The sequence below is a fragment of the Corvus hawaiiensis genome, chromosome 16 (genome assembly GCF_020740725.1).
Source record: "Corvus hawaiiensis isolate bCorHaw1 chromosome 16, bCorHaw1.pri.cur, whole genome shotgun sequence".
NCBI classification, from domain to species: Eukaryota; Metazoa; Chordata; class Aves; order Passeriformes; family Corvidae; genus Corvus; species Corvus hawaiiensis.
In genome coordinates, this window is record NC_063228.1 from 10,483,851 (window position 1) to 10,509,887 (window position 26,037).

The 26,037-nt window shown below is 40.5% G+C and overlaps 1 protein-coding gene across 3 annotated transcripts; it reads right to left on the reverse strand.

Annotated features, from left to right (window-relative positions):
- Window positions 1–197: 197 nt before the first annotated feature.
- Window positions 198–19,989, reverse strand: NUBP1 (NUBP iron-sulfur cluster assembly factor 1, cytosolic). Of its 3 annotated transcripts, XM_048320377.1 has the most exons (12): window positions 19,795–19,989; window positions 19,389–19,577; window positions 5,458–5,559; window positions 5,247–5,383; window positions 4,962–5,030; window positions 4,407–4,439; window positions 3,453–3,543; window positions 3,130–3,284; window positions 1,912–2,022; window positions 1,686–1,788; window positions 910–993; window positions 198–371 (listed from the first exon to the last, which is right to left on the reverse strand). In XM_048320377.1, the coding sequence occupies exons 2-12, from the start codon at window positions 19,426–19,428 to the stop codon at window positions 319–321; spliced, it is 978 nt and encodes a 325-aa protein (XP_048176334.1). In that variant the 5' UTR covers window positions 19,429–19,577; window positions 19,795–19,989; the 3' UTR covers window positions 198–318. The 3 variants fall into 3 exon arrangements, with proteins under 3 accessions (XP_048176334.1, XP_048176335.1, XP_048176336.1); XM_048320378.1 differs by lacking the exons at window positions 19,389–19,577; window positions 19,795–19,989 and adding an exon at window positions 5,640–5,726; XM_048320379.1 differs by lacking the exons at window positions 5,247–5,383; window positions 19,389–19,577; window positions 19,795–19,989 and adding an exon at window positions 14,640–14,753.
- Between the last annotated feature and the right edge of the window lie 6,048 nt (window positions 19,990–26,037).

The window sequence follows — 26,037 nt, forward strand, 5'->3', positions numbered from 1 at the left end:
GCATATTTTATATTCAACCTCCTAAATAAAATGTGTTTTGTATACTCACATCTTCAGCTGCTACTTTCAAAGTCAGGTTATTGGTACCATGACACTGGAGGCAGAATGCACGTGATAATCCAGATGCAGACTCCCTTTCACAGCTTTCTAGTGAGGGAAGAACTACAAGAATCTTGAACTACTGGAAAAAACAAAGGTGAGCCTTTATATTAAGAATTTATTTGCAGTATACAAAAAGAATACATTCCTTTATTAAATCAAGGCATAAGTTACTTTTCTATAATTAAACATGAACTACATTTTTATTCCATTTACAGATTACATTATCTTTTCTTCTTGAAAATGGTGTTGTTCACAGTATTCCTGAATTCCTGTAAAGATGGAGAAAAAGTAATATAAGTACTATTTCAGCTGTACATCAGGAGTTTGTTGTTGCTACATCTGTCCCCTGTGGGTACAAATATCTGAAGCTGGGCCTTCATTACACTGGAAGTGGCTTTAGGTATTTCCCAGCAGTATTTTTAAACAGCACAGCAGCAGCTCTTTAGGGAGTTTTTGCATAATGACAGTTAGAAGTGGAGGCATTGATCAGTCAGCTGCATCCCACTGGGTTATGGTAAGCACCCCTCCACACACCTGCTAGAGAGGCTCAGAAGGTTTCTCTGAGCACCCCATCTTCTCTGAAAATGAAAGTCTGACTTCTATGAAGTCAAACATTGAAAACAGTTATCAAATACAATTCTGTTACCACTTTAAAAGCCAGTCAGAAGCGATGCCCAGAAGCAAACATGGTCTTTGCACCTGTTACTTTCAGAACTGCTGTGCACCTCTCCTGATTTTATATATTTGTATATTGCAGCAGTGCTCGGAACCGAGGGGATTAATTTGCACAGTGATTCTCAGACTCACTTTGAATGATATTCCTGTAAGATAATGTAGCTGGAGACTCGGGTGCTTCAGCCAGGAAAGACTGGCCTTTGTCACAACTTTTTCCTTGAAAGACAGAGAAAAACACAGAAGCAAAGCAACAGGAAAAGATGAGCTTTACTTTTTTTGGCCTTTACCCTGTTTCAGTTACACTTTTTCAAACAGCCACCTGCATCTATTCCTTTTAGGAAGTCCTGCTGTCAGTAATAGGACTAGAAATACAGTGTACAGTTTGACAGAGGAATAGTACTAGCAGAAACCTTCAGTTGGGAGTGCTGAGCTGCTCCTTGATGTCATTAATTCAGGTATTAATTGGTAACAGCTAGTGGGCAAAGAACCATGCATCCTCATGACCCACAAGACAATGTGGGCAGTACCAGTAACTGTAAGGTTAAAGCACTGGTTTTAATGCTTAACTTCTAAAAAATATTCTTCTTTGAAGTGGTTATGGTTTTAGTCAGTCTGCATTTCCAGGTTATTACACCAAAGAGAAAGACATGTTGTATTTCAAGTATGATTACAAAGCTGAAAAGATGCAGCATGTAATCTTAAGTGATTAAGGAAAAGTTAAGGAAATTACCACAGCACTTCCCTCATTCAACATCATGCTATGTCATAGTTCCAGTGACTTTTGATTCAAAAAACCATTCTGTCTAAAAGTGCTAAGAGACATCAGTGCCCACATCAGGGTTTTCCAGTAGTAATATGAGTACAGGAGGAACTATTTGCTTTAAGTGCAGTGCAGTAAGTAACTTTACCTATCTGTGGATCCAGAGGCACTTTACCCAGGAGGGAAACATTCAAGTTCTGGCACATCTTCTCCGCACCGCCAGTAGTTGGGGGAAAGATCTGAGACTCATTCTGGGACAACATGAAAATTAAGAGTTAAAATACTGCAATTCAGAGAATAAGGCATTTTTGGAGCAATGTTTGATATCCAAACAATGCCACAGAAGAAACACTGTAATACACAGCCAGCCTTACCTTACACTTTGGACACACAAAGCCACTCATGTTCTCCACAACACCTATGATGGGCAGCTTCACTTTGCGGCAGAAGTTGATCTCCTTCCGAACATCCTGAAGTGACACTTCCTACAAATATTAGCAAACTCTGGTATTTCAACTGTAATATTTCATGCTGAATCCATTCAGTTACCTCCTTAGAGCTAATTTATAATGAATTATTACTGCTGTCTTAATATTTTTAGGAGTACAAACCTGTGCTACAAGCTCTATCAACAATTCTATGAGTAGCAACAGAGCAGGTACAACAGCTCAAGCCTATTGGATGTGGTTGTTTTGAAATCTGACTCTAGTCAAGATGCACCCATATTTATGTTTTATCTCCTATGTTTATCTCATATCTTCTTTAAATGCAACTTTTTCACATTTTCATTTTACAGAAGGACCCTTGGTATTCTCCACAGAGTGAGGACAAGAACCACCAGGCTTATACTTGTTACCTCTTTTCAAATTATATATAAAGTATCTTATCCTCTCCTCAGAGTTTTCACATATATGACTGACCTCATTCATTCTCCTGTTCTCTTCTTCTTCCTTCACCACCTCTCTGGTATTGTCCTCAACACTTCACTTCCTTTATGTGTTATCCTTTCAGCTGTTGTGGAAATACTTTGTATCCTGTACTGGTTTAATCTCCTGTTCTTTTCCAAACCAGACATGAAAACCTCTATTTGAACTGGCTATGTTTTTAGTTTCAGCTTTCCAGGGCTGATTTCTCTTTTAAAAATGCGCATGACAAAACTGCCTACTTTGGTGGGTCACCTGGAAGTGACAGGCTACTTCACAGGTGTCAAAGAGTGCACAGCTTACCACTTAAAAACAAAGCTTCTTAGGGAGATTCTTCTGAACATTAAGCCATTGGTGAGTAAATGACACATCCACAATGATGTGAACTCTCATTCTGAAGGAGGAAGTGAAACACTGCATTTCCTTTCACCACACACATCACAACAGCTTTTGATTGTGAACTGCTGTGGTTCAGTGACCCACTTGGATCCCCAACCAGCTCCACTGAGACACCCACCTAATCCACAGACCAGCCAGTTGCAGGCACAACACAACAAAGTAATTTCTCTAAGATTCTGTACCCTTAGATTTCTGTGAAATCAACAGCCTGTAACCCAAGGACTGCCTTTCACTGCCATGATGCTTCCCCAGTAGAATTCTGGCTCATACCTGGGGGGTGGTGACAATGACAGCGCCGTCGATGTGGGTGGCACTGAGGTACTGCACGATGGACAGGTGCTCATCTGATGTTCCTGGGGGCGTGTCCACGATCAGGTAATCCACTTCACCCCAGTCCACATCACGCAGAAACTGCTTGATCAGCCCTAGAGGAAAGGATAAGAATGTGGAAGAGAAAAGGTATCTTCCTGTATTTCCAATTTCAGGGTCTTAGCTTACTACCCTATCTTTACATTATTAAACGAGATCATGATATTTACGTACTTGAAACCTTTCAAGGATGTAAATTACTGTTGAAAACACTCAATACGTACCATTCTTTTTTGGTCCTCTCCAGATGACAGCATCATCAGGACTACTAAGCAAGAACCCCACTGACATGACACCTAAGTTTTCTTCAACATACTGAAGGAGAAGTAGAGAAACAGAACAGTGAAGAAAGAGTAGAGAAACCAACTCTGAACCTCTATTTTACAAAAAAAGCAGGTGAGGGGGAGGACATTAATGAAAAAAAAGGCAGAGAACTTTATCTTTTATCCTAGGGCATTAAAAACTGCTTCTTGTGCAACACTCACCAACTACACTAAGACTGAAAAAATGAAATTCTTACAGCAGTTTATGGAATCACTGGAGACAATGTAAGGATAAAAGCAGCTTTCCCTCTCAGCACCAGCTGCCTTTCTAACAGCATGCACATTACAGGTGATCTTCAGACAACCAACACTCCTACAAGTCCTTCTCTGCGTTTTCTAAAGATTAATAAGGTTTTTCTTGGGTGCAAGATACTTCTTGGCTGACACACTACACAGCTGCACGACACCCAAAAATAACAAACCTGAGTGACTTATATTTATTGCCCATAGTAGCAAAGCCAGTAAACATAAGATAATAAAACTATTTTAGAAATATAGTATTACTGTTGTTAACAAAAGAAATTTAACACTCTGATCTAAATAGTCTATATCCCAATTCTGTATGACATGCATCTCAATTTTATAGATCTATTCTATATTCTATTAAATCAGGATATATATTCTACAGCACTCTCTAGATATTCTATAGAACATGGATATAGGCTATATAGATCTTTAGAATCTGGACATATAGACTCTATGTCCCATATCTGTAGATTCTACAGAATCTGGATATTGAAGTCATTAGATAACAGGAGTACCCCCTGCTCCTCCCTCACTCATTTTTCACTGTAGAAGATGGTGCCCAACCCAAAAACACCCAATGAACTTTCTGAAACAGCTGCACTGACTCACCACTGGAGACCATCCAGATCCACTCTGATGAACCTGAAAATTAAAGTGATACACAAAAGTTGCAATAGAAATAAATACAGATGTTACATAAAACATGAACAAGTCAAACCTGGGCAAAAAGCTCTCCTGCCTGCAGGAACAATCCTGCTTTATTGGAGCAGTTGAGGTAAAAACTGCAGGAGCACCAGATCTTCAATAATAAGTGAACAATAACTGTTCAACCCTTATGCAAGTTTACTGATTACTTTCTGTATTTTTAAGAAATATTCAAAGGCTGATAAAGCGCATCATGCTAATACTACTCAAGTTTCAAGTTGTCAGCATAATGTGGCTGGTATGCAATGAAAGTTGGTTTGCAGACCTGCTCATCCTGAAAGCAGATGACTATTTTGCAAAATATATTATGCTGAACTTCTCCATCTCACCTCATTTCCCTACCATTGCACTGTCCCACATTTCCCATTATGCACTTCTTTTAGAAGTGTATAAGGAGCCTAAATATGCTAATGAAAAACTGAAAAGAAATCCCTTAAACATGTCTGAACGTTCACTCACCTGTTCTCCTTCTAGACCCATCATTTTAGGGATTGACGGCCCACAGATATCTATGTCCAGCAGAGCAACCTGGAAAACAAACCAGCCAACCTGCCCCACTGGAAATAAGGTAGCACAGGGCTGTCTCCAAAGGCGATCTCATGCAATAAAATCACTCCAACGGGGTTCCCACAGGAAAGTCAAACCTCAACGAGCAGGGGCGCACGATCGGTACCTGCCCGCAGGTGCTCGGCCCTGCCCGCTCCGGGTCCCCCACCGCCCGTCCTCTCCCCGCCCTCTGCCCACCTGCTTGGTCTCGTCGGCTGCCAGCCCGTGCGCCAGGAGGGCACTGAAGGTGCTCTTGCCCACGCCGCCCTTGCCGGACAGCACCAGCACCGTGTGCCGCACCGCCCGCAGCCGCGCCCGCAGCTCCGCCGCCTCCGCTGCGGAGACACCGCTCCGTCAGCGCGTCCCCACCGCGCCCCCGAGCCGCCCCCCTCACGGCCGCTGCACTCACCCGGGTCCGGCCCGGCTGCGCCGGCCGCGCACAGCCGCTGGTTGGGGCATCCCTGACAGGCGGCCGCCCTGCCCGCCTGGGCGCTGCCGGTCCCGGGGCACTCTGCAAGGGACAGCGAGAGCTGGGCCGCGAGCGCCGCGGCCGGGGGGGCTCGTCCCGCCCCGTCCGGCCCCGCTGCTCACCCTCCGGTGCGCCCGGCGCCTCCGCCATAGCGCTGCGTCACTTCCGCCGTCACTTCCGGGAGCGGGGCCTCGGGCCCGCGGTGCCCAACCGCTGCCGCCAGGGGGCGCTGCCGCCGCCGGGCTGTGCCCCGGGGCCGTCCGGCCGTGGGAACAGCCCGTCCGTGGCCCGCGGCAGAGGCGCCTCTGACAGCGGCGTGCTTTTAAAGCCAGGGTGGAATTTCTCCACTAGAACTGCTTTAGGCAGAAGCAATTGACAAGGAACGGCACGGAACCATCCCGGTACCGCAGCCTGAGTGTTCCCGGTGCCGACCCGCCCCGGGGCTGTGGGCCCGTACCCCGCTGGAAGCTCCAGCGTTGAGCCAGCTCCCGGCTGTCCCGCTGCCAGGGAAAGTATTACACAGTAATGCACTTGACAACTGGAGAGCTTCACAAGTTTCATACCCAGGAGATTACGTATCATTCCAGTAGAATCGCGCTGTTGCGGTATTTCATGGCAATTCTGAGTATATTAATTCTGTATCTTGCTGGTAGACAATTTCCATTAATTTCATGGGTACATTTATTTGGAAGATTATACTGCCTTAACTTGGCCAATCAACTTCTGAGCAATTAGATAGTCACTGTTCTTGGTATGTAAAAAATAATAAAATAATTTTCCACGCCAAGGAAGTGTGCACCAGCTTGTGATGCAGTCTGGACCCCATTCCTGGCCACATTATCCTAGTCACTGCTCCCTGCCTCTCTCCCATGGCTGCCTGAGCACAGCCTTGTCCTCTCTGCCGCTCCTAACATCACAGCCTAAGTGCTGTAAAAAGGGTATTTTCCTGATCCGAGCACATTTGGGAGTCTCAAGTACTCCCATTTCTGACTGGTTAGTCCCAAAACTTGTTTGTTTTAACATACAAGTGTGTAAGTTATTGTTTGAGGTGGTCTCACCTTGGAAATAGAAAAGAGTATCTGGCAATATTTGGAAAGGTACCAGCACATCCTGGTGTTAAATCTTTATTTTTGAGAGAAATACACTGCAAAGTTATCTTTTTTTGGGACACAGCACTTCAACAACCGCAAGCTTTTTAGAAAGAACACTCTGGGAATTAAAAAAAAAAAACAAGCCAAACATAAAACCAGTAACTGTCCACCTACAAAAAACCCCTAAACAAACAAAACAAAACCAACAAAAAACCAAAACCCCAAAACAAAGAAAACAAAATCCCCCACCAAAACAACAACAACAACAAAATAGAAAAAATCTGAAAATAGGTTTAGTTAAGGTCTTTGAGGAGCTTTCAAGCATATTTACCTCAGGTAAAAGCTCAACACCACTGGATAGTTGTACAGCTCCTGCACTTACTTCTCTGTAATTACCTTTCATGGGAAACTAATGAACAAAACACTATTTGGAAGTAGAGTCAAATGTTTAAGCAAATTCAGATGTCTGTGGTAGGAGGAACTGACCAGTAAGACATATCTGAGAAGTTCATATTGTACCTTGCTCTTGAAAAAACTGGCTTGGTATGAGACCACAGCTCAGTACAGCACTTCAGGTCTGTGCTTCCTGTCCAACATATGGATTTGATTCACTGATGTCAGCAAGACTTTCCACATTTTAAACTGAGATATGTGTCCAAATATTTTTCTTTTGGGTCCAACAGATCATTTCCCATTCCCAAGGTTATATAGAACGTTCCCCACAAAAAGCATCAAAAAGGAAAAGTGAATTCCTTCCTCAGCACCCCTCTTCCTCTGAGCCAGGGAGGGCTCCTCGTGTGGGGCTCTCTGGGCAAGCAACAGGCTTTAGAGTGTTTTAGGATGGCATTTCTGGTCACCTTTGATCCAGTTCTATCCCCACATCAGGCAGACTGATGGTAATACCAATTGACAAATCCATTGAGGAGGCAGCAATATTTGCCAAAAAAGCCAATATATCTACTGTCTTCCTGATACGTTGGAAAGCAAGGCTTTGTCTTTCTTTATCCTGATTACTCTGATTCTAGTCCAAGGCCTGCCAGGACTTCCCTGCTTTTGGAAGAGCCAAAGGAGATGAAGTTACACCAAAAATTCCTTGAGAGTAAGAAAGCAGAGATGGAGCAACATATTTCCCTCCTTGTAATCAAGATGAGCAGACATGCTTAAACATATTTTCCAGTAATGTACAATTTGAATTATTCTAAGTGAATCTGTCCCCTGAAACAGGAGAGATGGGAAATCACAACTCTGGTCTGCCCTTTTCTTTCTCACTTACAGCAGTGCTGGCCTGAAGGTTCCCCCTGAACACCTCCTCCTTTTTGCATTGAGGCTTTCCCTCATGCTGCACAACTACCCAGTGTTTTTCACACTTGAGGTTGTCTGCCATTAAAATGACAAACATTATTAAAAGCTGTGTGGTGAACTCACACAAGAGACCAGTGGAGATGCATGGTAGAGCAGCTCCCTCTAGCCAAAATTACAGCACTGAGCATTTTCAAGCCACTGTAAATGCCAGCAAACTCTAACATGAAGCATTATAGGAAGCTAATGAAAACAATTAGTTATTTAGCACAGCATTTAACGTGGTTTAGATTAAGGTAAGTCTTTCCCCTTCTCAGCATCAACAGATGTGCACAGCGTGACCCAGAGCAGGATCTTTCTGGCAAAAACTCAGGCCCATTTTATTAATGAGAAGTGCTTTAACCTGAGGAACATATTGGGCAGCATCAACTTTTACCCTGAAGTGGAAAAAGACATGAGTATGAGTGGCTGTTGTGGCCTTCCCTTTGCGTCCTCCCTGCTGTAGTAGGAGCCTGATTGAGCCCAGGCCCTCCCCTTACATTTGAGAATGCTGTAGGAAGAAGTGGCTTCTCTCTTGCATGGCCCTGCTTTGCCTCGATGTGAGACCATCCCCTGTCAGTTATTCCCCGCCTGCTTCCAGTGGCTGCTTTGGAGGGCAGCAGTGGCACCCAGCAGGGCTGTGCACTGAGCTGGTTTCTCAGAGACAGCTGTGCTGCAGCTGGCTCCTCACCCTCCAACTCCACTGGGCAGTGTCCCCTCTGGTTTTGATTTACACCGTTGTGTGCCTTTCAGGTTACAAATCCACATCAAATCAGTTAAAATCCAGCTGAGGTGCAGGTCAGTGCAATGCAGCAAACAGCACACCAGTGTCTACGACAGACTTAATGTGCTGTCTGCAAAAGAGCTGGGGTTATTGGGACGTTCGTGCATTTGGCACAGCCTCAGTGTTACAGACTGACAGAAAATTGCTGAACTACAATGCTCCAACTGTATGCAGTTCTAAAACTGTTGATTAGCATTGGTCTCATCCATCCAAGAGCAGTAGCAGCAGCAGAGCAGTTTGCAATAGAGGGCAGTGTCTCTGTGCTAATGCCTTGTCAGTTCCCTTATCACTAACACAGCAGTACTCCAATGGTGAATGTACTTCACAATCTCAAATGATAACGACTCTGTCTACTTGGAAGAAGGAAAAAATAATTGGTATTATTTGTTTACTTATGTTCTGTTTTTCATTAAAAGATCACCTCATTCACTACTGAAATGAGGGCATATCCGAAGGAAACTTGGCAGGCATTCTGCTGACTCTAGTACTGCTACTTACTTTTAGGATTTGCAATGAATAAAATTATTCTTGTCAGCTCTAGTAAAAAGCAGATTCATGGGGATAAGTTTTGCAGGCTTTTTCCTTTCTCACCATCCATTATCCAAAGAAATGACTTTTTTCATTAAAGTTTTCCTGAACCCATTTGGCAGTCTGAGACATACCTGCAGCACTCAGGAGCAGAGCAAGTGTTTTCTGCTTCAACAGACCCAGATCGATAAATTACAGTCTGAAAAAGCACTGTTAAAGAGCAGATTAAGTACTATGTATTTCAGATAGTCAAGATGGAAACCTACTTAGAAATTTCATTTTCTGGTGAGAAAATGAATATAATTCATTAGATCATAGAGAGGGGACAAAACTCCCAAACCCAAATATCCTGCAGCAAGTAGACTGAGATTGTCTGGCTCAGTATCTGTGAGCAGTGCCAGCTCAGGTTCAGTACACTGATTTATACATTTCACTATTGTATCAGGCTGGTTACCTGAAGCTTTTCAGGGCAGCTGCCTAAATAAGTGTGCAGCACTAAGGAATTCCAAATCATTTAGGAAGGTCAGTACTTCAGTTTGGACACAGGAATACCCTATGAATAACTGAAAAACAGGCTACTGAGAAAACACCACTGACAAAACCAAAATTAACCTTTTATTTTTGTGTCCTTTAGTATTTACTCTCAGTGTTCGATAGAAATCTAGAGTAAATGTGAAACTCAAAAAATAGTGACTTATCCCTGCAAAGTTTAATGTACAGGCTTAATTCTTAAAATAAAGTTTTGGGTGGAGAAAGAAGACTAAATGCAGACAGTTATTTGTCTCAGTGTTTCAATTTGGTGAATAAAATACCTTTTCATAAGAGTACATTAAACACTTGGGTGAAGAGAGGAGTGATCTAGCAGGCAAAGCAGGGCGTTAAAGAATGGAGAATTCAAGTCCAAAGACAGTAGCTTACACCACACTAGCAGTTTTGAAGCCAGGGGCTCAGGCTGCAAGTTATTTTAAATCCCTGATGAGTGTTTCAGTTCCTGCATCATGGGCTAAATTCAGTGGAGACAATATCAGGTGCTTTCAACATGCAGGGGCCAATTCTGTCACGCTCTGAAAGGATGCAGATTTGGACTGGAGTGCACATCTGAGGAGAGGTAGAATCATTTAATCGGTATTAACTACCAGCAGCTTTAATAATCATGTTGCTGAAGTAGCAGATGCAAAGAAAGAACTCCAAAGACTACTGAGGTAAAATTCACTAGAAGTTGGCAGCTGCATATTATCTTATTATATCCAAGAGGCACAGAAGTGTTCTGTAGTGTTTACATGCTTCTTGAGAAAGCACCCCCTCAAAAGATACACCTGTATTCACTTCCCTGGAACTGCCTGTGGCTCACACAAAGCCTGAGAGGAGCTTGATCACAGACAGATGTCAGGGTTTTACAAGAAACCTTGCAGCTTCTGTCCGGAATCACACACTGATTATGTTCATTTGCAACTTAGATATTTAAAGTGAGGAAAGATGTCTTTGATGGTGTTTTTTTCCTATTGTACATTAATTGATGATACTCCCTGGCCATTTCCTAATGTAGAAATAGTACTTTTTTTTTTTTTTTCTTCTTAAACAAACTTTGGAAAGTGTGCAAATAAAAGAGACCCACAAACAGCACATCTTCTTCAGAGGAAGAAGATGACTAAGCTTTTACACTTTTATTTTGCCACAGCCAGGGAAGAGCCCTAAATCAACTAAAATGTAGAAATGTTTACATACAGAATGTAATTAGTACATCCTTGACACCTAAGTTCCAAGTCTTCCTTGCCTTTTGATAAAACATTTCCATATCTTTAGCCTGAATGTTGGCCTGGTTCTGGTCAGAAACAGTCTGATATTTCAAAGTGGGTCACAGTGAACTTTCCAAACATTTGTTCTGCCCTTGTCTTCCTATTATACAAAGCAGAAATGGCATGGAAGAGGACAGACCTGCATTAATCTATGTCTGTATCGCCTTTGCAGTAAGTTTTCACTAAAATAAGTAATATGTTGGAAGTATATTAATTGAATTTTGAAACATATATTCTAAAGTTAATCTGAAGTTAACATTTGTACCAACAGATAAAATTTTTTTAAGCAGCAAGATTCATTTGTTACTTTCATTCAGCTCCACTCAGAGTTCTCTAAGTTTTTCCATTAAGATTCTTTCTCTAACAGAGCAGTCTCACGTTCACTCATTTTTTTTTAATGCACATTTGGAAACAATAGAGTTTTCCTGCAATTCTATTTGTCATAAGTAGTTTAAGATGTTTTCAGTTTATTTTTAGGGACTCTTAGGAAAGTTCAAGCTAACCAGCTAAATATGTGTAAGCTCACAGCACATAAATACATTTTCTTTTCCTTTTTCTTTCCCCCCCATCTACAAAGCACAAAAGATGTAGTTTTTTGTGTACTTTAGATTGTATATGATCTTGCCAGCTACAGCACTTAATCCCACTTAGATGGAATTGGCTATCCATCTAAGTTTCTCATGGATTTAAGTGTATGAACATTTACTTCACATCTTCCATTGGTGTTTTCTATTGCTTTTATGTGCCCCTTTATAAAATAACTTCTGGCATGAGGGAGCACAAGTGCATTGTGAGATATTGACACACAAGCAGGGATTTTTTCATGGAGTCCAGCTGACACTATAACTGCTGACAACTGGATTATAATGGAAAAAACCAGTAGCTATATCCCTATACTGTTACAGCATTAAATAGCAATAATAAACTACCTGGAGAAACTGGAGTATTTGTATTTGTATAAAGAATAATTAGTTTGCATTAGTATACATGGATCAAAAACATCAGAGAAGAGTGAAGTCTGTTGCTGCTGTTTCTGCTGAGTTACTGGTTGGTGCATACATAGCAGAGACACTTTACTCATCACAAACTCCACAGTAATGGAGTTACATCAGAATTACCAAACGCTAGAGTGGAAGCAAACAGCTTATGCTGCTGTGGAGGAACTCAGGCTGGTCAGCGTTGTCAAAAGAAAAGGAAAATGCAATAGGTTCACTGAGCAAAAACATTGCTGATTAAGCTCTGGGTGAAGTTATATGGTAATAAGTCCTGTTAATTCTCTTGCTCCTGACTATACATCAGAGGAACAAGAGGAAGAAGAAGGCAAGTGAGGGCAGAAGTGAGTGTGGATGAGTGCTCATTTAACTGGTATCCATCAGCAAGCATCACAGAGCACCCTTTCTTCTTGCTCCAGTCTGTAATAATTGGAGAAAAAGCATGGCTAGGATATGGTTCAATAGGACAGCCATTGGCTTAGTTCTTGAATTCTACCACAGTTCTGTTCTTCCATTGGGAAGTGATTATAGTCAAGGCAGCTACTACAGCTCCTCTTCCCTTCTCCTCTAATAGCAATTAGACAAAGGGTGCTACAAGTTCAGGTTTTGTGTTTAAAAAATATTGATCTTGCAAAGGCTGTTTTTGCAATGACTTCTCAAGCAATGAATGGCACTCTCAGAGACATCCTTCTTTCTGAAAATTATTTTCCTAACTAAGCAGGCTAGTTCCATAAAATGAGAGGAAAATTAACATAGTAATGTTTTTCTATCTTGGAAGCAAAAAAAGCTGTTATTTTAATGAGGTCTGGAGCCCATTTTGGAATGAAAAATATTTTTCTAATTTGTGAAACAGCAAAATCTTTTCCAGATCAAAAAAATCCAACCAAAACCCAACCCTAAAACAACATACAGGAACCTTTCTGAAACCATTTGTTTCTAAAATCAGTACCCTGAAAAAGGAAAGAATCAAAAACTACATAAAAGAGTAAATAGTGTGAATATGGTGGTGATCTAAAAATGATCCTATGTTGAAATGACACATTTTCTTCTGTTTATATCCCTTGCACATAAAAGTCTATGATTAATTTATCTTACTTGATTCTGGACTTAATCTTGGTCATAACAATGGGAAGATCATCCAGAGTTTGGATAGTGGAACCCTGGAAATATGAGGTGCTGGAGGCAGAAGCCCAGAAGCCCCAGTGAGGTATTTGGCAAGGGTTAGGTCACAAACCCAAGAAGGCATTACAGCTCCTCTGTATTTCATCATCACTGGGCTCACAGCATGTGGTCATCTGGGGATGCAAACATTCTGAGGAGTTTAATTACAGCCTGTGACTCTGCTCAGACTCAGAGCTGCTCTCGGACCACATCTTTAGACTGGTGAACAGAAAGTAGTGTGTGCACAAGTCAGTGTAGAAGAGGGTGGTGGTACATTGCCATCAACATGTCCCAATGTCAGTGTATGCCAAAATATGTTATGGTAAATATATTTTAGATTTGGTGTAAAAGTACACAGATCCTTAAGAAAAGAAGGAAAATCTTTAATTGTGGTGCCAGCCCTCATTAATACATCTGCATCTGCTTTCCACAAAGTTAATATTAGCATAAATAGTTACCTTGGCTTCAGTCTCCTGGAAGTAGCCAACAGGGCAGGATGGTTATGGACATTAGCTCTGGGAATCAGTCAGACCAGGAAGCAAGTGACATGTTCACCTAGTCCAGTATCTGTACCATGTCTAAACAGAAGGTTATCCCTGCCAGCTCCAACACCTGTCTGTGCTCAGAAGTGTTCCCATGCCCAGCACCACCCTTCCTGCAGGCCTTGCTGTTCAAAGGCTGGGAGCACAGGGATCAGAAAGATGCTAGAAAAACATGTACCTATTAAATAAAATAATGAAAAAATAAACATCCATTCCAATAAACAATCACCATGATTCTGAGTATTTCCACTCAGCTCACTGAGAATGCTTTTAGAAACAGCTTCATTGTGTTGGGGATTTTTTATCCCTGGGGTGTGAAAAGGCAATTTATTATATCAATATAGGAGGGAATTTGACTCTCACTTTCTTTTTTGCCTATATTTTTACTCTACCTGAAGAGCTTACAGTATTTTGTTTTAGCAGGTTACTCCTACTAGAATGTGTCTATGACATGACAGTAAAAATGGTCAGGTTAAAATTAATTTCAGACTTGAGATCTGGGTTATGCTTGCTGTCTAAATATTGCAAGTTATCATAGTATTACTTTAACATAATGTGGCATATCTCCTAAAATTAATTGTGAAATCAGTCATGAGTACACTATTTATTCAGTCAAGTATAGTATCAACTAATATTAAATTTACAAAATAATTTAGGCAAAATATGGAAACGTGGGTGAAAAATATTTAGCAAAACTGACTGAGAGGCAAAATGTTAAAGGAATTTACAAATGAGAAGGCACAAGTATATTCCTCCCACGACATTACCTGGCTGCTGCTTTTTGCATTCAGATAGTAAACAGTGAGCTGACCTCAGAACCAACAAAGAAACAAAGCCAGGCTGCAGCATTTTAGAAGTGCTTATATTGTATGTAAGCCCACACTGAGTACCTGATGGAACTTGTGTGACTGCTCTCCGTCTAGCTGTATCCAGCCTACAAAAATCACAGCCTGGTGGAACGAGAGAGCAGCTGGAGCAGTTTTCTCCATGGTCTCAAGAACGCTGCAGCACAAAACTTTCCTCATGTTCTGGAAGGGAAAGTTTCCGGTGGGGCAGCTGCTGGGCCAATGCCTCCCCACGCTCTCCTAGGAACATGCTGCTCAGCACTTGTTGTGTTTGTTTCCTGCCTTTGGACGTCATCCAGAAATGACGTGGGCTGGTGCAACGCTGTCTGGTGATCCTCCCCACCAATCCGTTCTGTACAGCAGATTATCTAAACTATTTCAGCCAATGTGTGGTCAGAGTGAGTAATCGAAAACTGTTTGAACAAAGCTTCTGTGATGCATTGGAGGTGGTTCCCCTGAGGCCATTTTATTTTGTATGTCTTAAATGTCAGTGCTTTAAAAAAAAACCCAACAAAATTCAAGAATGCACAATGAACCTAACCCACATCCACTTACATGCAGCCAGGCAAGGCTTAAAGATGGGTGCATAGTTACATGTTTCAATTTTGTGTTCACAGCCAGGCTTAAACAATATTTTTTTTAGTGAATGAATGAATGAGGAGTTTGCTCTGTAGCACTAACCAGTTTCCTTGGTTGTGTGTAAAGTGCTTGCAGACATTTTCTTGCAGAAAACATTAATTTCATCCTCTTCTCTAACTTCATTAGAAATAACTCAGTGTAAGACAACCTGTAACCTATCTCCATTCACCAAATCAACTAAATTCATAGACTCACGATCAGAGGCTAGGCAGTATCAGCATGGTGACTGCATTACATGCTCACCATAACACGAGCAGGTGTGTGACCTGTGGCATCGCTCTGGGAGTTGGTTTCAGTGTCCCGGTTCATTGCTAACCAAGTGCTCTGGACTGTTTTAATTGCACTGTTTCATTGTTAGATTTGGTTCATGAAGATGAATCACCATTTCCAGCTGCTACCCGAGAGAGAAAGTGAGTACCAATACAGACTAAAGGCTGAACCACAAAGGTCCTACCCAGAATCTGAACCATGAGAAGTCTTCTCTTCCTCTAGAAGTAGAAAACAAATAATCCATTCAATACTTTCTGAAACAGAGACATAACTGTGCCCAGTTCTTACGTGGCTGAGAAACTTGCTGCTTTGTTTCATTGTTTTTACTTTGAATTATACTTTTTTATTGAAAATAAATGAACTTGTTTACAATGTGCTCCCAGTTTTAAGTAGCACTAATGTAAGAGGCCAACATCCTCACAAGTCCCCCCAACAGAACCACATCAGACCAGGCTTTGGCTCCCTTGCAGACATCAAGGCGTAGCATGGGAAACACGGCTGTGCTGACAGGAGGTGTAACATAAACACAGGAAAGGAGGACCCTGCTGGGCAGCGGCTGACCTCTGAAAGCACTGGGGATTCTTTGCCTCACAGCCTTGGTACATCCCCACAGGCTGCTGGCTTTGGTTAGCAGAGAAGGAGACAGTGGGAGCAATGGATAGGACTGACAGGCTTGTAAACCTCTCCCTGACACACATCTACTCAGGAGGGCTATCTGGGAACTGGACCTCACCTTTGCAATGGACAGGTGAACACACAATATAAAATAATCAAGTCCTGACAACACACAGGTTACTCAAACTCTGCTTCTGAGCAGCAGAAGACCCAAGTCCTTAGTGTTCTCAGGGAAAAGGAAGGATGTGGTCTTGGTGTAAAATCAATATTTAATGTCATTAAGTCTGTTTCTGTAACCAGTTAAATTGTAAACAGCATATAAAACAATGTTTCCAACAATGCTCTTATCATAAGCAGTTCCTCTGCAAAGCAAGTAGCTACCAAAGTGCACTAAATTACCTACATAAATATTTCCTCTAAATCACAGCTAGCTTACAGTGATTATCTGATTAGGAAAGAACCACTGCAGAATTAAATTATAGGGAGAAATTTACTGCCATTATCTTCACTTTCTTCCATACTGTGTTCTCTCCATACCAAACCAGATTTTTTTCCCTGTAGTCTATAATCAATAAAGGCTTCTTTTTGGGTGAAGGCTCTCTCAAGGAGCTCTGAGAGAACCTAGCCTGGACACAAAGGGCTCAGTACAGTGTGGAAATGTGGCTCCAAATGTTCAGTCATGTTCACAGGCTGCTGCTTCAGGGCCCAAAGTGATTAATCTACTGCAAAACTGCTTTGCTGTAAGGGTTGAGTGGGTTTGGACAGTGCTAGCCAGGAGATCTTTCCCACTGCTCTACTATACAGTGTCAACAAGCCCCTAAGGATTTGGACTGGGATGCAGGCTCCTGGCATTCTTAACTCTTTGGGTTTTGTCTATAAATAACCTTTCAGCAGCAGGAACTAATTCAATTTTCAAACCACACACATCATTAGCAAATCTGGTACAACTTAATGTGTAGACCAGATCTAAATAGCAGCATAATTTAAATCACATTATGCCATTTTTAGTGGCTGTTGAAATTCAAGTTGCATTGATTTTAGTAAACTGGCTGAAGAAACTACATTAGTTCAATTTGACCTCTTCCACTCTAAAGCTACCGACAGGAAATGCTTGAATGGGTTTACCACACTGGCTGTAATGAATCCTGGTAAATGAGGGTAACATCATAACCAATAGGCTAGGAAATATAAACATTTTCCCCCTTCTTTCTTTTTTAATACTGAACAAAACTTTTCCCTTGCAATTTCTCTCTCCTTTTCCCCCCATACAGATTAAAACACATAAGAAGCACTTAGAGGATTCTCAGGGTTAATATGATTAAATGATAACAAGCACTGCAACCAAAAACTATGCTATACTAATTCCATGTATCTCTCCTTTTTGGTGATGGTCACCCCTTATCTTCTCCACTTACAGAAAATAAGTCTTTAAAGGAAGTTGATCTTCCCTCTACCACTTCTATGGGAGTTTTCAAAACTTTGAGAAAGTTTCAGTAGGGAAATATGACTTGTGTTCATATGTTCTTGCAGCAAATGTCCTCAAAAGAATTGAATGAAAGTTTAAAAGAAAATGACAGTTTATTGGAATTTCACCTTTGCAAAATGTTCATAGATCAAGAAGTAGATTTTTTTACTTAGGAGAAAAATTAATAGTGAAGCAAAATGGAAAGAGATCCTGTAGAGCTATAAACACTGCCTCCATGAAAATGGCTTTATCACAAAAGCACAGTTGTAATTTCCCCCACAGTTGTAATTCAACACTTCTCTTCTTCTTGTAATAAATGTATACTCCAATTTGCCTACAAATGTAATGGTTTTATAATAGGAAAGTGATGGTGCATTTCTTAGTGGAAGCTTTTCCTGGTGTTTTCCAGGAAGAACTTCATTAAATGCTTTCATATGATATGTGAGTACATGGCCAGTTCCTTCTGGCTCTCCTATGAGATTTGATTACCATATGTCCTTTTAGGGAAATGGCAAGAGCAAGCCAAAATTATACAAATTCATCCATCTGATATGAGATTATAGTAGTCTCCTCCCCTAAATTAAGCAAAATGACATGCTAGGATGGAAGTTCCAATAGGAGTGTTTAAAAGCAGGGGTGGGTTCTGATTTTGTATGCATGTGAGGCTTACAAAAATGTTCTGCTTTGTTCAGGTACTTCAGGAAATCTTCCAGACAGAAGATAAAATTATGATACTGGAGAAATCCATGAAGGCAAAGGAGAACCCTCTGAAAATGTTCAAACACACTTTCAGGGAAGAACAGAAAGACTTTGCCATGATGCACCTCAATTTCAGTAAGTAAAGGTCAGACTGCTACATCCCTTCCTTCATCAGCTACTCAAGAACAGAAAATTCAATGACAGTGTAAATCAGTTTGATGAGATTGGAATTGCATTCATTACATTGTGATTCAAATTCTGGGAGAAAAAAAGTAAAATCCAAGAAGCTTGAAATAATTGAAGTAATGGGCCAAAATGTCAATGTGTGTAGTTCCTTTTAGACATTCAGTGCATGCAGTTGTCTTTGGAATCTCTTTTCCTGGACAGTTAAGAGTTCAATTGCTTGTTGGTAGTTGATAACCTTTGGGATTCAGTCTCATGTCTGAGTTAGGAATTAATTTTAATTCCATTCTGTATGAAACACAAGATTTCACTTTAGGACATATCTATTTTAAGAACACATTATCCTGGACAGAAGTCTGTCTTATGATGCAAAATACCATTTAATGGTCAAGCTCCTTAAAAAGTTAATTGCAAATAAGAATGAGGCAGCATCCCTTACTGCCTCAACTCATTTTCAACTATTGAGTGACTCCACTTTCGCCTTGGCACAGATGAGCTCATCTGACACATACACAGGGTGTTTAGCTGGGGGTTCACAGCACAGGCTGGCCTCAGCCTGGTGATCCCTGTGCTATGATCCATTGGACAGTGTGCATCGTGTCTTTCTGGATATATGTGAAGATATCTGAGACTTTTCCATATCTTTATGAAAAGTGTAAAACTATTCTCTTTTTATTTTTGTCTCTAGGAAAATCCTACTGGATACAACAGCTTCACATACAATGAGATTATTGAAGTACATAATGCTTCAAATGAGTATTTCTATTGTTCTTCCTAAACTGTTTTATCAGCTCAAAAAATGCTTCTATTCAAACAAGGAAATGGCAATAAATCATAGTTTATTGTACTGGCATCTTCTCACTTTTTCTAACTCCTTAAACCATAAATGTATAATGTAACATATCTTTTTTTCAGCCACATACCTCCATAATAGGATCTTGACATTTCCTTTGGCACATCCATAAATCAGATTTCGTAAGCTTCATGCTCTGCTCCATTCCGTCACAAAATATTGTTTTGGATCCAAATTCTTTTATGTCCATTTGAATAGTTTTATTCACATGGCTTTTCATATCACATAAATCATGCCTATTCTAGGTGCAGTAGTTCAGCTGCAAGAAACCAGAAAAAGCTCCTGATTACACTGGAGCATTCACTTAGCAGCTACATTTACTGTGGGAAGATATCATTTGTCACTTCTGGTGCCACCACACAATCAATTAGGCAGGCAATTTAGCTAGTATAATCATTTTATTAAAAAAACTCCAACAAATGGAACAAAACAAGATGGTTTTAAATATTAATACACAACTCCAGTTTTATACTCACTCTGAGTTTTGTTTTCCATGTCTTCCCTGAAGACTTCTTCCACAAAACTGTTGGCAGCATTAGGATGGATATGAGTCTGGTCATCAGGATTTCATATATCCAAAATACCAAACATGTTTTAATTAGGATCAAAAATGGAAAGTGTTACATTATCCCTTCTTCTTCCTTCACAATTGCCAGTGATGCTGTTGATGTTCTAAAGGGTTCTGTCTAAAAAAAAAATGAAACTTCATTTGAAGTCACTGGAACATTAGAATGTCGCTGAATTTTTCTTCAGTGGGAGTGAAAGGACATTAATATGACATACTTAAAACCCAGAAGTACCTGGCAGTTCTGAGTCAATCTAACTCCTGCTACCTCCTAGGTTATGTAAGAGCTTCATAAAATGTCCCCCAGATACTCAGAAGTATTTTAGTCTTAACATACATGCAAGTTTTCTGTCAGTCTAATATGATTTCTAATATTTTAACCCAAACGTTTATACAAGTACAGTGTTTACTAGAAGTAGTTATATTGACAGATAATTAGAATATCTTGTCCTTCCTGAAATGCATACAAATTCTACGCTACTACAGCTCCCTAATCCAGACCAAATTCTGTTGGATGCTTTAGCTGATCCAAATAACTGAAAGCTATGTTCATCAGATCTGCAATTAGAAATTGTAATCTTGACAGGGTATTTGAAATTTGGACACTTTTTTCCTATCAGAATTTTTGGTTGAGCTCACACCTTAAAATGTATTTTCCAAGAGACAAAATTCTGAGAAAGTAAAACCATTTGCTACTTCACTTTCTAGGGATTTTTTGCTTTTAAATTATTTATTTCTCTCATGGTTTAAAGGAAGAAGAATTCAGCTTTATAGCTCGGCTGCAATAGAGAAAGAACATATCAAATGAACCATTTCTTTATAACATGTAAATGTTATCTGAGTTGCTGTTTATTTTAAAGGAAGTGCTGATGTTGGCACTTGTTCCCTGTGTGTGCTGCCAACTTTATAGTTGAAGGGATTAGACAGAAAACAAATTAATAAAGTCTAGTTTTTCTGTAGTTAAACAACTGTGACTGTCCCAAAATCAGTTAAAAGTGGTTTCTGGAAAAGTCAATCTTTCTTACAGTCCACAGTGCATGGAGAAATTAACAGAAACAGTTTTGTCAGTATGAAGAGTTTACCAGCTCAGTGACTATGCAAGAGGATTTGCCACATCTCCATTGATAAACTGCTGGAAGCATTGTGGCCAATATCCACTCCTGATTTCAGAGCTCCATATTCAGGGATTTTCCTGACAAGTGATTCTGATTATCATGTGTCTATGCCAAATCTAGACTCTTCAGCACATCCTGCCCCACAAGTTTAAGCTATCATGAACTACACCAACACTGGCTGGTAGCATCCATCATAAATGTATTCTACAGGTATTCAAAACAGCCATGATGCTCCTAGAGAGGCTGCACAAGTGAGAGGCTACAAGTGAAGATAGCGATGAGATCTGTCAAAGCAGAGCAGCTTAATCCACTCTGAAGTCAACACAAGTGAGAAATCCTCACTTCTCACAGGTGCTGTGCAAGCAGATTGGCAGAGGTTTCATATTGACTCAGTCCAAGCCAGCTGTACAAACCCTGACTGAAAGTGTTACCTGTTTGCTTTAAAAATAGGAATGTGATGAGGGTCTGCTGCAGTTATGTGAGTAACCTGTCCCCTTCTCTTTTCTCAGGCCAATATGACACTATAGTTTAAGTTGACACTATAAACATCATACAGGCTTTAAAGAGATGTCTGCAAGAAGCGTATGATACTCTGCAGCTGCTGATCCTCCCCAAATCAAAACTGGAAGATGACTCATGTGAAGGCAAACACTCTCTTCACTGACAAGAAGTGTCAATGTGCGCAAAGTCTTCCCCAGCACCCCGTGGCTCACCAGCTTCCCTTGAACAGTGACCTTTGATACCTCAGTGCATGATACAAAAGTTGCAAAGGTCGCAAATATTTCCTGATGGACAGAATTAATTACTCTGTTTCCTCAAATAATAAAATCCTATAAACTGCTGGAAATTAACATCAAGCTTCTTTCCTTTAAATAACCTCATATTCTCAGCTGTAGATGCTACTAATTCAAAAAGAATTAATAGACTTATTCTAAGAGAATCAGACCATGACAAAATAACAGACAAATATTTTAAGACACATGTGAGTTTCTAGCTAGAGAAGTCAAACTGAAACACCATACTTGTCAGAATTAGTACAACACAGTATTTAACTGTTCAGGGTAATGTGCCATCTGTGTTTGGTTTTGTCTGGAAAAGTGCAGTTTAAATGCTTACCCCATGCTTACACTCTCCTGTCTAGCAATGCTAGATTTGCTGATTGGAATTAGAGGAGGTTGTTAAAGTTGATTCACAGAGGCTGAAGGGCAATTCCAGTGCTGCCACTTCAGGTACACAGGTAGCCTGTGTTCATTCAGAGGGAATCTTTTCATCTCCAGCTTTTAATTTGACTCTTCATACAATAATTATGAAGAAAATTTGTGTATTTATAAGAACTCTCTGTGACTGATGTGATATTTGCCCAAGTCTTCAAGCTCTTACCTATTTAAAGGTATGTACTTATCCATCACTGGATCTCAAGGACTTCCTGGTCCAAGACAGAACCATTGCTCTGTTGAGACTGATGACAGTGTTGAGACAAATTAGGAATGGAACTAACATATAGGAACAGATGTTCTTAAAGTGCCCTGAAATTGTCCTTCAGTCTGTAAGTCAAGACTGCTCAGCTTTCTGGTTTTCAGTGCAGCTCTGCCTCGTGGTGGGGGACAGGAGAAGGATGGAATGGGCTTTGAGATGTGACTTTTCTGGATGGCAGCTGAAACACATTAACAGTGTTAATAGTAAAGGATTAGAGAAAGAACTAGTTGGTAAAGCATCCTGGCTGTTTTGGACAAAATGGAATAATAAAGTTTTACTATTATTTGTATTTCTTCGTGGATTTACTCACTCATTTACAGAATAAGTGGCACATTACAGTTCTAGTAATTGAGCAGCTTCCTACTACTTCAGGGTGTTCTCTACATGGCAGCTGTAGGAACACGCAAAGTGCATTTTACACTGGACAGAAGCCAAATCCAAAACAATTATAGATTTGAAAGTCTCCTGAATAAACTGGCACTGTTCCTTATCCTTTGTTTTGTGTGGGTGGTGGCTTAATCAGGCTACCAACACAAGTGGCCTTGCAGAGGTGGCCAGGCTGCACGATGTGGACACGTCCCTGCGGCCAGCCCGGGTTGTCACAGCATGGCTGACACTCAGATTCTCTCCGTCAGCTAAAAGAGCTGTGTCTCCTGGCTATTGTGTCAAACCATTCACACAGCAATAAAGTTTCTAGAGATTTTAAATAATAGGAAACCATTTTGGAACACAAAATTGGGAAGTGACATCCAGGCCTCTTTCTGGTACTCATTAAACCCATCTCACACTGACTATGCTGCATCTTGATTTTTCCCAGGATGATGCCACAGTCAGGTTGCACATGGCTATGGAGAGGGCAGGCTGCTCCATCCAGCAGTGTAAAGCTAACTGGTGGCTTTCTAGGATGAAGTTTTCTGAATGTAGGGAAAGTTCCAGAAGTAACTGAGTTTTGTATTGCAATATTTGACTGCAGAACAATTCAAGGGGTGCTGGTGATATGTGGCTGATTACAGGAGGAGCTCTGTTTCTGCAGACTTCACAGTGATCTGGTTTGAATTAACAGTCCTACCTTGCTGTTTCTTACTCAGAAACACTTCACAACAAACTTCTATCACAGAACCCCACCAGGGACGTGACTTTAGGGAGGAGTGAGGAATCTCACTGTTTTGTTTCCCAGCAGGGATGACTGTTTCCACTGGTAACATTTTTCTCCCTCTCTATGCCTTTGTATGGAGGCAAGGCAAGATTTTATCACTTGCTTCTGTTACTACCAAACTGTGGAATAAAGCACTTTATTTGCATTTCATATACTATTTTTACAGTGTATGAAGAATAATATTTGTGTTGAGCTGTTAAATATTGACAATAGTCCCACCCTATTTATCAAATACTGACAGCTGACCAAGCAAAGGAGTAAAAATTATTTGGAAATTTGGATCTTCTTGAAGCCTTTAAATATATTTCTGGAAGTTGGAGGCTTTCCCAGTTCACACAGCTACTCTAATGGCTAGACATATTTTCTCCCTTCCTTATGCCAAGAACTCAATTAAGAAATATATAGCAGAAGGGAGGCACTTCTAAGGGACCTCGCTTTTTTCCTCCCCATTCTTAACAGAAGAAAAAAGAAGGAAAATATCATTGTCTGAAAACAATCAACATAAGTGAAGAGCCAGCCTGAATTTGAAAATCTGGGGACTTTGGGATGGAGATGGTAGGGCTGAACAATAATTCTGAACATTACAAATTCAGGCTCCTTCCTGACTGTGCCTTTGTTCAGCAATGTTCTCTCCAAGATCTTGACTCTGCTTTTGGGTGGAGACCTCACTTGGTACATTGTCAGTGCAACCAATACTGAAGTGTTTGCTCAGAGTGTGAATTCCTACTCAGAGTGGCTGCCTAAACCCAGGGAGCCACAACTGCTTGTGCTGTTCTTGGAGAGCATCACTTGCAGTACTGGAATTCCCTGAGATTCACCTACCAGCAGCAAGAACAAATCTTCATTGAGCACTGCAAAAACAACACTGTACAAAAATAATCTTCTTCCCTAAATATAACTGACCAGAAGATCTGAAGTGTATTATCCTAGTGAAAACAAACCCTCAGTGAAAAAAGTGTTCTTGTCTTTTATTAGTGTATCCACACATGCAGCACATTTCAGTTTGTTGATAGCATATATCCTCTTTTAAAAAGTAAATGGTTTTCTTTAGGCTATCAAAAAGGAGGAAACTTTCATGGACTTTGGCGATAAAGCTATATAAATCCCAAAAGAAATAATTCACTATTTGCTCCTTAGAAGCCAAGATAGATGGATAATGCAGAAAAATCTTGTTTGCCATTGATTTACTGTGTAAACAAATTTACACTCAGCCTCCAGAATGCAGTTAATCCCTGTTGTGATGGGAATACGTCAAAGGAAACACACTTCTAACAATCATAAAGATACTCACACAGATAAACCTGAGAATCTCTTATAAAAAGCCCCAAGAGAATATAACATTATTTTTTTTTCCATAGATATTTCTCCTTGTGAACTAGATCATTAATTATTGTACTCATATGGAGCCACAGACATCAAGAAGCCAGATCTACTGTATTTCCATGTAAAAACCCAGAAATTTAATGTGCAATTCCATAACACTTAAAAGATAAGATCTGTTTTATAGCAAATAGAGTAATGTAGAAAAGACCAAAACCTGTACCTGCCTGTTTGAAACAATGAGATAATTTTAGTTCCAGACAAGCCATTTCCTAACATTATCTAAACTATAGCTCATAAAAGTTTATGGACTCAAATTTCAAATAGAGTAAGAAAACAATGGCTCTCAGTATCTTCACTAATGATAGCAGCAGTTGGGTGCAATAACACTACTGATTACAGTGAAGGCAGTTTATTTTACCCAACTCTACTAGCAGCACTTTTTAAAAAATTTAAAATAACAGCAAAGGAGCAGAATTTGTACAGGTGGTGTGCCCAGTCAATCAATATATGTGATGGTGCTTGTATGACAAGACTTTTCAAAGACCTTCATCATCCCATGTGTCAGCTTGGAAGTTTTTAACCAGAAGATAGTGCTCATTCCCTGGTATAAAAACCTAAGTATTAGCTACTTGGAAAAACAATAATCTCTCAGAAAACCCATTTCTGATACCATATTGAGTCCTACCTTTTCAAACCCATGTCCTTGGGCCTTTTAAATTTGAATTTGAATCTAGAGATAATTTGAACTTCTACACATCCCCAATCCATGATGCTAACTTTGTCTCAGAATATGAGCAAAGCTCATTTTTGTGAAGCAGAAACACACCAAAGCCCACAGAGATCTGCACTCTACATGGACATAATGTCACTATCATTGATCAGAACATGGTCTAATAATGATACACTCTCCCTCTTAAAAATGGACAGTATCAGTCAGCCCCTGGAGCAGTTAATGACTGCAGACAGGGTGAGCCCAGGGGCAGGATGGTTAATACAACATAGACACTGACCAAAAAGATTTTCTGGGATTTCTCCCTCACCCATAACATTACAGGCATGAATTTAAAGCATCAGGATCATGCAT